The 13,172-nt window shown below is 54.5% G+C and overlaps 1 protein-coding gene across 7 annotated transcripts in view; it reads left to right on the top strand.

Annotated features, from left to right (window-relative positions):
• The window catches only part of PRDM11 (PR/SET domain 11), an 88,920-nt gene that overhangs the window by 25,433 nt on the left and 50,315 nt on the right, over nt 1-13,172 (top strand). For 3 of the 7 annotated variants that reach the window (XM_053203266.1, XM_053203264.1, XM_053203265.1), the window contains exons 2-4: nt 10,122-10,246; nt 10,620-10,723; nt 11,311-11,573. In XM_053203266.1, coding sequence (XP_053059241.1) covers nt 10,128-10,246; nt 10,620-10,723; nt 11,311-11,573 — 486 coding nt within the window. In that variant the 5' untranslated portion in view covers nt 10,122-10,127. Of the gene's footprint in view, nt 1-9,310; nt 9,513-10,121; nt 10,247-10,619; nt 10,724-11,310; nt 11,574-13,172 lie in introns of those variants that run through there. The other 4 variants (XM_027072831.2, XM_027072833.2, XM_053203269.1 and 1 more) reach the window with 4 other exon arrangements.

The raw sequence follows: 13,172 nt of genomic DNA, 5'->3' as shown, positions 1-13,172 counted from the left end.
TGTCAGGTGCTGATGAAAGGCCAGGTCCATGATCCAGTAATTGGGGAGGGGGGTGGTATTGCCATAATCAGCTTAGATTCATCTGAGCCCATACCTGGAGCTGACGGTAGGCTCAGCTTCTGAATCTTATAGGTCCTGGGAGGGAGGTGTCGCACCTGAACATTGTTCGGTTCTATTAGTGGGGAGGAAAGGGGGAAGGGGATCCAGGTACCATCAGTGTCCCCTGTCAGAAGCAAACACATAAAAAAAGGTGTCACTCTTGGGAACGCCTGGGTGGCCCCGTGGGTTTAGTGTCTGACTTTGGCTCAAGTCATGATCTCACGGCTCGTGAGTTCCAGCCCCGCGTCGGGCTCTGTGCTGACAGCTCGGAGCCTGGAGCCTGCTTCGGATTCTGTGTCTCCCTCTCTGTCCCTGCCCCACTCATGCTCTGTCTCTCTCTGTCTCTCTCTGTCTCAAAAAATAAACATAACGCATTTTTTTCAAAAAAAGGTGCCACTCTTGACCGCCTTCCCCACTTGACTCAAGAAAGTTTACAGTGCTTCTCCCAACCTATTTTTACGTTTTATTTTGAGAGAGAGAGAGAGAGCACGCGCGTGCAAGCTAATGAGTGGGGGAGGGGCGGAGAGAGAGAGAGAGGGAGAGAGAGAATCCCAAGCAAGCTCTCGCCTCTTTGCTGTCTGTGCTGAGCCCAGCTGGGGGCTTGACCCCAGGATCCGAGAGACCGTGACCTGAGCAGAAACCAAGAGTCGGATGCCTAACCCACTGAGCCACCCAGGCGCCCCTCTCCCAACCTCTTTTTATCAAAATCTTATCCATGGTGGAGTCAACCTGTTACCTTTAAAAGGTTCAGCAGGAGGGACCTCCTGGGGAGAATGTGCTCACCTGCCCCCCAGCCAGCTGTACCGCTGATGCTCCCCCAGAAACTGCTCTGCAGACAAAGCCTGGAACCCAATCGGGAGCCTCACTGGCCGGACCCCAGTTCCTCCAGCTGCAAAATCACGGGCTGGACTGGGTTAGTTTCCCCCATGGAAGTTCTTTGCTCTTCCTCTTCAGCGCCGACTTAAAAAATAGAGCGTTACCAACATCGTCTAAGCCCCTTCCTTATCCCTTTCCAGTTATGCCCAAAGATTATCCCTGACGCGTCTTCTTTTTTTTTTTTTTTTAATGTTTATTTTTGAGTGAGCGCAGGGGAGGGGTAGGGAGAGAGGGAGACACAGAATCCGCACCAGGCTCCAGGCTCGGAGCTGTCAGCACAGAGCCCCACACAGGGCTTGAACTCATGAACCCCGAGATAACGACCTGAGCCAAAGTCGAACGCTTAACCGACTGAGCCACCCAGGCGCCTGTGCCACTAACGGGCTTCTAACACTGCAGTTTTGCCTGCTTTTTAAACTTTATAGAAATGGAATTATACAGTATGTACCCTTTGGGGCTCGTTTCTTTCCTCGGCATTGTGACTACATACTATAGCGTGTAGCTGTGGTTTGTTTATTCTCATTTCTACATAGTAATCTACCCGCTGAGCTATTTTGTAAACATAAAAAGTTTAATGAATGTTGTACGGTTCTCTGTAATCAGCAGGACAAATGAATGAGCACACCAGATTTCTCCGCTTTTGCCTGCGATGATAGCGGCTAACCGGTTTACCCTGGTTAATCCTGGTTATCGCACACCGGTGTATATGGGAAAAACTAGGAAAATGAACGAGTCATTACACAATGCGTGCAGGCTTTTTGGCAGATAAAATCTTTCGAAATGGGAATCGTAGAGAAAAACACAAATAGAAGTCTTCATGATCGAAATATCAGGGCCCTTACTGGCCAATCAGTCGATTTGCATTCATTCATGAAATATACAGCAAGTGCCACTTATATGCCTGGTATTCAGTCTCTAATTTTGTTTTTTGTTTTGTTTTGTTTTGTTTTTATTTTTATTTTTTTAATGCTTATTTATTTTTGAGACAGAGAGAGACAGAGCATGAACGGGGGAGGGTCAGAGAGAGGGAGACACAGAATCCGAAACAGGCTCCAGGCTCCGAGCTGTCAGCACAGAGCCCGACGCGGGGCTCGAACTCACGGACTGCGAGATCGTGACCTGAGCCGAAGTCGGCCGCTCAACCGTTCAGTCTCTAATTTTGAAGCCTCCTTCCTCCCGACCAATTGGTTGGGTCTCAGCATCCGGTGACGAAGTCGGTGAGGGTGGCAGAACCTGAGACATTATTATCTTTGCTAGCAGTTCTTAAATTTAATGAGTATAAAGAGTATAAATGAGCTTTAAAGAGTTAAGTGACTTTTTTTTTTAAGTTTTTAAATTTATTTGGAGAGAGGGAGATAGAGAGTGCATACACCTGTGAGCAAGAGTGGGGGAGGGGCAGAGAGAGAAGGAGAGAGAGTCCCAGGCTGCTCAGTGTAGAGCCCGACTCCGGGCTTCGTCTCACGAATCATGAGACCGTGACCGGAGCTGAAATCCAGAGTTAGAAGCTTAACACACTGACCCACCCAGGTGCTCTGAGACTTTCTTTTTTCTCATAAGCGAAAGGAAGAAAAGAGAAACACTTTCCCTTTAACACTGCTTCAACTAACCACATGGGATCTGCCAGAATATATTCTCCTAGGCCTGTGTGTGCAAATCCATGTTTCTTTTTTTATATATGTATTTTAATGTTTATTTATTTTTGACAGAGAGAGAGAGAGAGAATGAGCCGGGGAGGGGCAGACAGAGAGGGGGACAGAGGATCCAAAGCAGGCTCAGGCTCTCTCAGCAGAGAGCCCGATGTGGGGCTCGAATTCATTAACTGTGAGATCATGACCTGAGCCAAAGTCGGACGCTTAACCGAGTCACCCAGGTGTCCCAATCCATATATATTTCTAAAATGGAATTATTTTATATTTATCTTTCCACAACTTTTTTTTTTTAATTTTTTACTGTTTATGTATTTTTTTAATTTTTTGTTAACGTTTATTTACCCTTGAGATAGAGAGACAGAGCATGAACGGGGGAGGTCCAGAGAGAGGGAGACACAGAATCCGAAACAGGCTCCAGGCTCCGAGCTGTCAGCACAGAGCCCGATGCGGGGCTCGAACTCATGGACCGCGAGATCACCACCCGACCTGAAGTCGGCCGCCCAACCGACCGAGCCACCCAGGCGCCCCCTGTTTATATATTTTTGAGAGACAGAGTGTGTGGGGGGGAGGGGCAGAGAGAGGGAGACAGAATCCAAAGCAGGCTCCAGGCTCTGAGCTGTCGGCACAGAGCCCGATGCGGGACTCGAACCCATGAACTGGGAGATCACAACCTGAGTTCAAGTTGGACGCCTAACCGACTAAGCCACCCAGGCGTCCCAACAACCTTCATCTTTAAAAATAGATTTTATTTTCTGGAGAAGTTCTAGATTCACAATAAAACTGAGGCGAATGTGCGGAGAGCTTTCATATTCTCCCTGTCTCCGCACACCCGCCATCTCCCGGACTCCGGGAGTGCTACATTTGTTGCAACCGATGAACCTGCCTTGACACGCCATCATCACCCGAAGTCCGTGGTTTACATTCAGGCTTCCTGTTGGCGTTGTACATTCTAGGGGTTTGGACAGAGGTACAATGACATGTATGCACCATTATAGTTGTCCCACAGAGTAGTTTCACTGCCCTACAAATCCTCTGTGCTCTGCCTGTTCATCCGTCCCTCCTGCTAACTCCTGGAAACCACTGAACTTTTTACTGCCTACATAGTTTTGCCTTTTCCGGAATGTCATATAGTGGGAATCATACAGCAGGGGGCCTTGCCAATTATCTTCTTTCACTTAGTAGCTTTCATTTTTCACTAACAGTATGTTGAGCATGTGTTTCCATGTCAATAAATATTCTTCCGAAGCATTGTTAATTGCTGTCTAATATTTCACCGTATGCTACATATTAACTTCTCTCCTGTTTTCAAGGTTTACTTTTATTCTTCGGTGGTTTTTGTTTGTTTGTTTTGTTTTTGTGTGGTTCTTTTTTTTTTTTTTTTTGCCACTAAAAATGGTGTTGCAGAGGACAACCTTATGGGTAAATCTCTGAACACAACTTAATGATGCCCTTAGGAGAAATTCCTAGGTTTGGGGTTGCTCCTACAAAGGTTTTCTCATTTCAAGTCTTTTGATATGTGTTGCCAAGTTGCCCTCCAAAAAGGTCACACCAATTTATATTCCAGCCAGGAGGGTGTGTAGGGTATATCCCCCACGCTCTCGCCAACCTGGAATAGGATAGAGATTTTTAATGTTCGCCAACCTAACAGAGGAAAAATGGTGTTTGTTTTCATTTATATTTATTTGGGTATTAAAGTGTTGTGGCTTTTTCATAAAGTATATCGGCCATTTGTCTTTCTTCTTTTGCAAATTGCTTTTTTAATGCTATTTCCCATTTTTCTACTGGGATGAGCATCTTTATAGTATAGACTTATTAAACGTGTTTCTCTCTTAAGGGTCGTAACTGCTTGTAAAGCCCCTTTTTTTAACGTCAAAAAATTTTTTCATCGACGTGCCCCCCTGATGTCTGCTATACCTTTAAAATACTAAATAAATGAATGATAATAAGAACTAATTATTTATAGAGTGCTTGTTGTATGCCAGATACTATGCTATGTAAAACGGCCCTAGGAGATGGATCCTGACATCAGTCCCGTTGGACAGGGAAAGGAAGGTAGGAGTGGTTAATTTCTCCAAGGTTACATAGCTTGTAAATGGCTGTGCTGGAATCAGTTGGTGAATAAAACACATGGTGACATTCGGCTTCTCCGAATTCAGTAACATTTTAATATAAACTTATCATTTGTTCATCGTAAAAGTATGTATATACATTTACAAATCTGTCTCACGTGCAAGTTCAAGGCGCGTCATTTATTCTCTCTATAGGCAGTGCTTGCTGGGCATTTAATTCAACAACTCCCTTAAGAATTCCATGCTCTCCCCCCATTGCCCCCGTGATTTACCGTTAAGAACCATGTTGGACCTTTTATTTCTCGAGAAAGGGAAACTGAGTCTCGGGGCAAGGCAGGAACTTGCTCAAGGTCACCTAAAAAGTTTATGGCACAGCCAGGACTGAAGCTCAGAGCCGGGGGGGGGGGGGGGGGGGACCCAGCCCAGAGGTCACCGCATGACTGGGGCCAGCCCTCTGATGGCCTGTCCCTTTGTTATGGGACGGAACAACACAGGATGCTGTCAGACCTGGACAGCAGACCTGTCAGATTCTCGTGGTGCCAGCCTCTAGGGAAACCAAGTGGGCACAGATTCCCAGTCCTCAGGCCACGCTGGCTGCCGGGCATTCCAGGACCCTGGCACGCCGCCAAGGGTGAAAACAGAGCTGCTGCCTCCTGAGTTGCATTCTGCCCCCTCCTCTTGGGTTTGCATCTCATTGCTGGGTTTGCAACATGCCTAATCTCTGCGTGTGCAGACTCAGAGGAGCCAGCTGAGAGGGACCACTGCCAGCAGCGTGGAGTCCTCCGTGAGGCCTGCTGACCACCCCTCCCCCAAGCCCCTCACTGGGCAAACGGGTCCACAGCAGACGGCGGAAACAGTTGCTGGACCTTCCACTGGTTGCAGGCTTTACAGCGCCCGCTGAGATGGGCCCAGTGAAGGACACCAACCTGTGGTGTTCTCTCTCTCTTCCCAAATGGACGGCCTGCCGCACGCCATCCTCTCCCTCCCCCACCCCACTCCCACGGCCTCCGCTCCAGACACAGAAGGGACTTGTAATGCACCTCAGTCACGCAAGTGAGGCTCGGTTCTGGTCCACCAGGCGGCTGGACTCCTCTAAGAATGGAAAGAACTTAATCGTGCACTGAATAAATCAGTGTCAAATAACGAGTGCTCTGTAACCCATCACGTTTCCCTTTTTGCCGTAGCTGCCAGGAGGCTCAGAACCGAATGCGCAGCTGGATCGCTGGCCATCTTATGATAGATTCTTGGTAGAACTGGCCTCAGTCGTTTTCCATGAAATCTCTGTCCTGTTTGAGTATGTGTTTGTGTTATAAATCATCACGATTCTTTTCCCTGATGAAGGTGGGATGTAAATGAAAAGTAAGACATCCCAGGAAATGGCTAGAAGACCTCTCTACTTGGAGAGACAAATGAGTGTTTTCCTCAGAGGGGATAGTTTTCCATTCAAGATGCAGAAAAATGTCTGCATGTCTCTTCCTCCCCACCCCCATGCCTGCTTTCCTCTCTTCTCTCCCTCTTCCCCTCCATCCTTGATTCTCTTACTATTTCCTTTTCCCTCCTTCCCCACCCCCTTTCTGGCCTGTCTTCCCCCCATCCCCCCTCTCTCTTCTTCCTGCTCACCCTTTGCCTCTGGGTGGCCAGTTAAATACTAATACCCTTTACAAACCCGTAGCACTTGGCCCCTCCCAAGGTCTTGCCCCAGCCTTTCTCTCATTCATTCCTTATGGGGATAACCTGGCAATTATGATGATTTCCATTTTACCAAGGAAGACGCCAAGGCCTGGTGCGTTTAAGTGATGTTCCCATGCTCACCGCATACACCTATGACTTCCTATCAGGTTCGGGTCCAGGACTCAGGAGTCCAATTCCATTCCTACTCTCCACTGTACCTACCTCACTGCCTCTCAATGCCAGCCTCACCCATCGGACCTCCCACCTTGCCTAGCAGAGATCACTGAGGGAGCACCCCAAAGAGACGAGGATTCAAGACAATAACCCACCCGCCCTGTCTTCGCTTCTCAGATCTCTTTCAGAGTTGAGATTCTCCAGGGGGCCAGCAGGACATATGAGAGGGGGCTGGTGAATCGCGACATGGGTCGCCGGTCGTTAATTCCTTTGGCAAATACTGAGAATACGCTATGTGTTGGGCAAGGCTGAGGCCAGGATAAAGCAAGCCAGGCACCCAGGGTGCCAGATTCAAGGACACGCTCATTTTCAGGTGCCGTTCCTGCAAGTGCATGATCCTGAGGGTGGGTGCCTCCTTAAAGTTTATGCCTTAGCACGTTGCTGGTCTTTCCCTAGCTCTTCCCTGGTGCCAGACACGGTGACGAGTGCTGGCAATTCACTGGAGAGCAAAAGTGCCTGCCCGTGTGGAACTTACCATCTGTTAGTGGGAATGAGGTATTAATTAAATAATGCTGCTGGCAAAAGACTGTTCTAAGGGTGACAAGTGCCCTAAGGAAAAGAACATGAAGCTGGAGAGGGTATTAAGTCGGTGAGGGGGCGGCAGTGAGGGCTGAAGGATGGGTAGGAGGTTTCCAGGTGCCTGGCAAGCGGAGGACCCAAGTTCACAGGCCCCATGGCAGGGTGGAGGTGGCATACAGGTGGGGCTGGCGGAGGACGGAAGGGCCGGAGCAGGAGAAATGCAAAACGGTCCCAAGCGGTCTGTTTCTAATAGAGGGCCAGACTCTGCAAATGATTGACTTAAACAACAACAACAACAACAACAACCCAACCCAATAGAGGGAATTCAAAGCCACCCCTTAATGAGGTCAGTCAATACCCCCCTTCCCCATCAGCTTTCTTCATGAGCAGATACGCAGGGACTGCGCCTGGCCCCCTCCAAACTCATCTTTGTCCATTTCATACAGCAACGTCTGGGACGGAATCTAACACGGGCCACATTTTCCAGGGGAACAAATGGGCACACAGGGGAGTTGGATAACCTGCTGTCTCAGTCTATTCAGGCTGCCGTAACACAATGCCATAGACGGGGTGGCCTAAAGCACCAGACATTTATTTCTCGGGTTCGGAGGCTGAGAAGTCCAAAATCAAGGTGCAAGCCGATCAGGTTCCTAGGGAGAATTCTCTTCCTGGTTTGCACACTGGTGCCTTCTCGCTGTCGTCACCTGGTGGAGAGAGAGAGAGAGAGAGAGAGAGAGCACACTCTGGTGTCTCTCCCTCTTCTTATAAGGGTACCAGCCCTATTAGATTCGGGCTCCACCCTTAGGACCTCGTTTAACCTTTATCATCTGGCAGGCCCAGTCTCCAAATATAGTCACGTGAAAGGCCATGGCATCAACCCATGAATTGGGGTAGGGGAGCATACAAACTTTCAGTCCCTTACACCTGCCCAGGGTCACATAGCCAGTCAGTGGGGCTTGAACACAGGCAGTGCCCCTTTGGGGACCCAGGCATCTGTCTAACCACCAGACTTCACTACCGCGCGGTGTGTTGTGTGTGAATATCGCCCATCCCAGTGAGAAATGCTCCTCAGGGCAGAAGTGCTCAGTGAACCTTTACCAATCCATAGGACCTTGCCCCTGCCTGGCAGCTGGACTTGTGGGCTGCCTTAACCCATCCCAGGGTGATCCCGGTGATCCTTCTGGAAGAGGCTGGGCAGAGCCCTAAACATAACGCTTGGATCTGGGGGTTCTCCTGTTTCCCAGTTACTCAGCAGGCCCCAGGCTCCAGTCTAGATTCCATCAGGAATGGGCCGGGCGACCTTGGGCAAGTCCCTTGGCATCGTCCCGCCCTAGGTTCCTGCCTCAGCGACCCTCAACCCCTGCCCCGTGACGGGTGGCTGAGGGCCCGCCACCAGGCATGGAGCCCCCCCCCCCCCCCCCGCAGGCGCCGGGTCCCCACCCTAGGCTGCGCAGGTGGGGAAGGGGCGGCGTGCAGGGATCTGTGTCGCTCGGTTCGCCGCAGGCCGCGCCGCAGCCGCGCGGAGTCCGCGGCGGCCGCAGGGAAGGCGCGCGGGGGGCCGCCCGCGCCGGTCGCCCACCCGCTTCGCTCGCCCGCCACCTCCGCTCCCGGCCACCCCGGACGCCCGCCCGGCGTCCCCCAGCCCGCCGGGCGCTGCACCCCCTGCCGGGCGGGCCCCCGGCCGCCGCCCCTCCCGGGCGCCCGCTGCCTCCCGCTCCCCGCGCGCCCCCCTCCCGGCCGCCAGCCAACTGCGTGCCCCCGGGGCCGGCAAGAAGCCACATGCCCCCGCAAGGAATGCCGGGCCTGGCGGGCGGGGGGCGGCGCTGGGCAGGGCCGGGCCGGGCAGGGCAGGGAGCTCCCCGCCGGGAAGGTTGGTGAGAGGGAGAGAGCGGCCCGCGCCCTCCCCGGCCCCCCGCGCCGCCCCTGCGCCCGGCCGCGGGACCTCACACTTTCCCCGCCGGACACGCGGGCGGGACGCCGCGCGGGGCCGCGGCGGCGGGCGGGGGTGGGGGGGGGCGGCCTGGGGGCCGGGACGGGGCGGCTCGGCCCGCCCGGGCAGCCCCCGCCCCCTCGGCGCGCCCCCCCCCCCCCCCCCCGGGCCCGCCGGCTCTGGAGGAGGGGGCAGGCCGTCGTGTTTCCCCGCACCCCTCCCAGCAGCCGCCGGCTTTGGGGCCCCGGTGGGGAGCAGGGGGCTGATTAGCGGAGGAGCAGGGGTGTGGCCAGCGGGGCCCCGGGTAGTGAGTCACACACGCCGCTTGCCCAGTCCCGGGCCGCGAGCGCGGTCCCAGCCTGAGCCGCGCACCGCCCTGGCCCGAAGAGTGTCCCCGGGCTTGGCATGAGGACCCAGGGGTGCCGAGGGAGGGGCTGAAGCCCGGCGCGGTGGTGGAGGAGGGCGGTAAGCGGCGGGCTGGGGCGACTTCCCTGGAGAGAGCGGGTGGGGCTCGGAGTCAGGGCTGGCTCGCCGGCCCACACCGGGACCCCCAGGCCCCGCCTGTACCTGCTCTGAGCTGGCAAAGCGGGCCTGGCTGCATTCCCTGGCAGCCTCTGGGTGAGGGGCCGCACAGCCAGGCGCTGGGGGCCCGGTTCATCCTCCAGCCCCGCTTGGCCCCAGCTGGACTTGAGTCGATCCCTCCCCTGCCCCCCAGCGCAGACTTTTGTGCGGAGGCTCCTTCCTGTGGATTCCCCATACCCTCTGCCCCTTGGCCTTGGGGTCCGGGCTGCGCTCTCCAGCCCTGCCCCCTGGCCTGAGCTGCCCCTCGTCCTCTGACCCCATGGGGCTGGTGGCTCCAGTCTTCCCCAGGACCAGCCCGGGATAGAAATGGCATTTCCTCTTGGCCGAGCTACAGCTGTTTTTGTTGTCTGTGTTCTCCAGCGCTTCCTCTGGGGATGGCAGGGAGGGTAACCAGACTCCACGGGACCCCCCGCTTGCCCTCTGTGACACTCACCCTTCTTCCCCTGTCTCTTTGATCTTCTTCCTGTGCTGGTCCCGCCTTCGCGTCCCCAGGACAGAATGACTGAGAACATGAAGGAGTGCCTGGCGCAGACCAAGGCGGCCGTGGGGGATATGGTGACCGTGGTGAAGACAGAGGTCTGCTCCCCACTCCGCGACCAGGAGTATGGCCAGCCCTGGTGAGGCCCTGGGGTGGGGACAGGAGAAGGAGAAGCGGGGAGTCGTTGGGCTGGGTTGGTTGGAGGCCCTGGGGAAGAGTTCCCACTCCTGGCCCACCTTCCTGAGCCTGCTCTGGGCAGCTCCTTGGAGCAGAGGGGGGAGAGCGCAGGCTCTAGAAGGCACGCAAGCAGGGACCCTAGAAGGCCTGGCTGGGTCCAGGTCTCAGATCCTACCTTTTCGCTGTCCCTGCACTGAATGGGCAGCCTGGCTGGGGTTCCTCGGCCCATCCCGCATCCCCGTGGCCTCCTGGCCAGGTCCACGGCTTCTCTGCCCCCCAGCCTACCGCTCTCTGATGGCTTCTTTGCTTTCTCCACTGGCCCCTGGTCTGGCCAGCTCTAGGAGACCAGACCCCTCGTCCATGGAAGTGGAGCCCAAGAAACTGAAGGGGAAGCGTGAGCTCATCATGCCCAAAAGCTTCCAGCAAGTGGACTTCTGGTGTAAGTGGAGCTCGAGGCTGTTCCTGGGTTGCTCCTCCCTCCCGCCCGACTCCCACCCTCCACCCCAGCTCTGCTTAGGGAGTTTGCAGCCGTAACTGACCATAGGCGTTCGCCTGTCACGTATCAGACACGGGTCCCGGATTCAGTTTAGCCTCACCATTAACCACTGAGGTGGCTGTTATGGGTCCCATTTTCCAGGTGAGGACCCCAGGGCTTGGTGAGGGTTAAGCACCCTGCCTCGGGTCCCACAGGCCACAGAGGCATGGTTGCAGTTCAAACCCAGACCCATCTGACTCCAAAGCAGTGCTTGAAACTTGATACAAAGGGAGCTACTGGCTTCCTTCGCACTGGCAGGCGTGTCCTTTGAGCCCCCGGGGAGGGGAATGGGTTATTACCGCTGAAGACTCTGGGGCCTGTGGCTGGCTGGGGCGGAGCCAGGGCCGGGACTCCCGAGTCCCCTGCGGTGGGCTTTTCACCGCCCTGTGCCGTCCTCAGGGTGGGCTTCCCATCAGCCCCTCAGCCTCTGCCATGGAGCCTCTGCCTCCCTGCAGCAACTGAGGCTCTCTTCGCTCTTTCCGTCCCTTCAGTCTGCGAGTCCTGCCAGGAGTACTTTGTGGATGAGTGTCCGAACCACGGTCCCCCAGTGTTTGTGTCCGACACGCCGGTGCCCGTGGGCATCCCAGACAGGGCTGCCCTCACCATCCCACAGGGCATGGAGGTGGTCAAGGAAGCCAGTGGGGAGAATGACGTGCGATGCATAAATGAGGTCATCCCCAAGGGTCACATCTTCGGCCCCTATGAGGGGCAGATCTCCACCCAGGACAAATCGGCTGGCTTCTTCTCGTGGCTGGTGAGTGTCCCCTGGGCTGTGCAGTGGGAGAGGGTGCTAATGAACATGGAAGGAAGCCAGCAGGGGGAGCCATACGCTGGCCCAGCCAGGCCCAAGGGCTTTTTTTCTGCCATCACTCCGGGATGCGTGCATGATGGATCTTGCTACCCCCTGGCCCTGGCTGAGTGGTTGTGCTCCTTGGTGGCCGAGGGCCATGCTAAGGAGCCCGTCAGGCGGTAGTCCGCAGAATCAGTGGTAGGGCTCTAGGGAGCCCGTGGGACCAGCCAGCCGGAGAGAATTCAGGGTGATTTTCTCATGATTCTTCATGTGTGGGTCTGGTAGACCGTTCTGTGAAATGGACCAAGGGTTCACCTCAAGCCCTCCTCCGGAGTGGGTGACTTGGGTCTGGGGGCTGTGGGAATGCAGAGCACGACATTCAGCTAAAAAAGCAGTGATGCCAGGGGCTGGACCGGGTGCCCGAGGCAACGTGGTCCCTGCCCTCGGGGAGTGGACGGTCTGGTGGGGGAGGGACAGGGATTGAACAGGTACGGGCACATGTGATCATTGCTACTGAAGGAGGGGAAGATGAGATATTCTAGTTGCAGGGGGAGACGGTGGAGTTCATGGTGCTGATGGATTTGGGGCCTGGAGCCCAAGTTCATTACGCCAGCCAGCTTTGCTATTTCCTATCTGGTGTGACCTTGGATGAATCATTTCACTTCTCTGTGCCTGTCCTGTAACAGAATAATCATAGTTGACGGTGCGACACGATGGGTCAATACTATAGAGTTCTTAGGACCGCGCCTGCCTTTAGGAAGCACGCAGTGAATATCAGCTATTATTATTGTTGTTGTTGGCCTACTCGAGGGGCTTGGGCGGGATTTCCTCTAGCTTGAGACTTGAAGCATGAGTAGTCGTTAGTGGAAGGGGGGTGGGAGGATGCTGTATTCACACAGGTCGGCTGAGCGAGAGACGCATCTGGCAGGTCCGTGTGGCGACAGCAATGAGCCTGACAGGCAGAGTGGCTGGAAATCAGCAGGAGAGGGAGTCAGGGGCCAGATCACCCTACATTTCATAAGCCAGGGTAAGCGCATGCTCCTTCTGCGGGCCATGGGAACCTCTGAAGATTGTCGGGCAGAGGCGTTACAGAATGGTTAGGTCAGGTTGCAGAACGCAGAATCCGGATGGGTAGGGGCCTTGCTGGGGAGGGGGGGGGGGGTTTCAGGTCAGAAAAGATGCTGGTTTCAACTTAGGTGCTACAGGCAGGCACATTTGAGAGAGACTTAGGAGGGAGAGTCTCCAGGATTTATTGATGGATGGGATGTGGAGGTAAGGAGAAGGGTATGTAAAGATCTGAAGTGGAAGGGATTATTAGGGATGCCTCTCGAGCGTCCAGCTTGAGCAGAGTTGGAAGAAGGTGGGACTCGTAGAGAAGAGCAGGCTAGGGAGTAGGAAGATCGTTTATCAGTCATGAAATAAACCTTTCTCGTGGGTCTCGTTTGTGCTAAGCCCTGAACTGGCCTCAGGGATACAGTGATGGGCCAGATCAGACATCAGTTCTGCCCTCATAGAGCTTATTGTGGGGAAGCCGGAATGAATCAAATAATAAGGTAAATAAAT

The sequence above is a fragment of the Acinonyx jubatus genome, chromosome D1 (genome assembly GCF_027475565.1).
Source record: "Acinonyx jubatus isolate Ajub_Pintada_27869175 chromosome D1, VMU_Ajub_asm_v1.0, whole genome shotgun sequence".
Lineage (NCBI taxonomy): Eukaryota > Metazoa > Chordata > Mammalia > Carnivora > Felidae > Acinonyx > Acinonyx jubatus.
The sequence above is the reverse complement of the archived record's forward strand: the minus strand, read 5'-3'. Positions and strand labels throughout refer to the sequence as shown.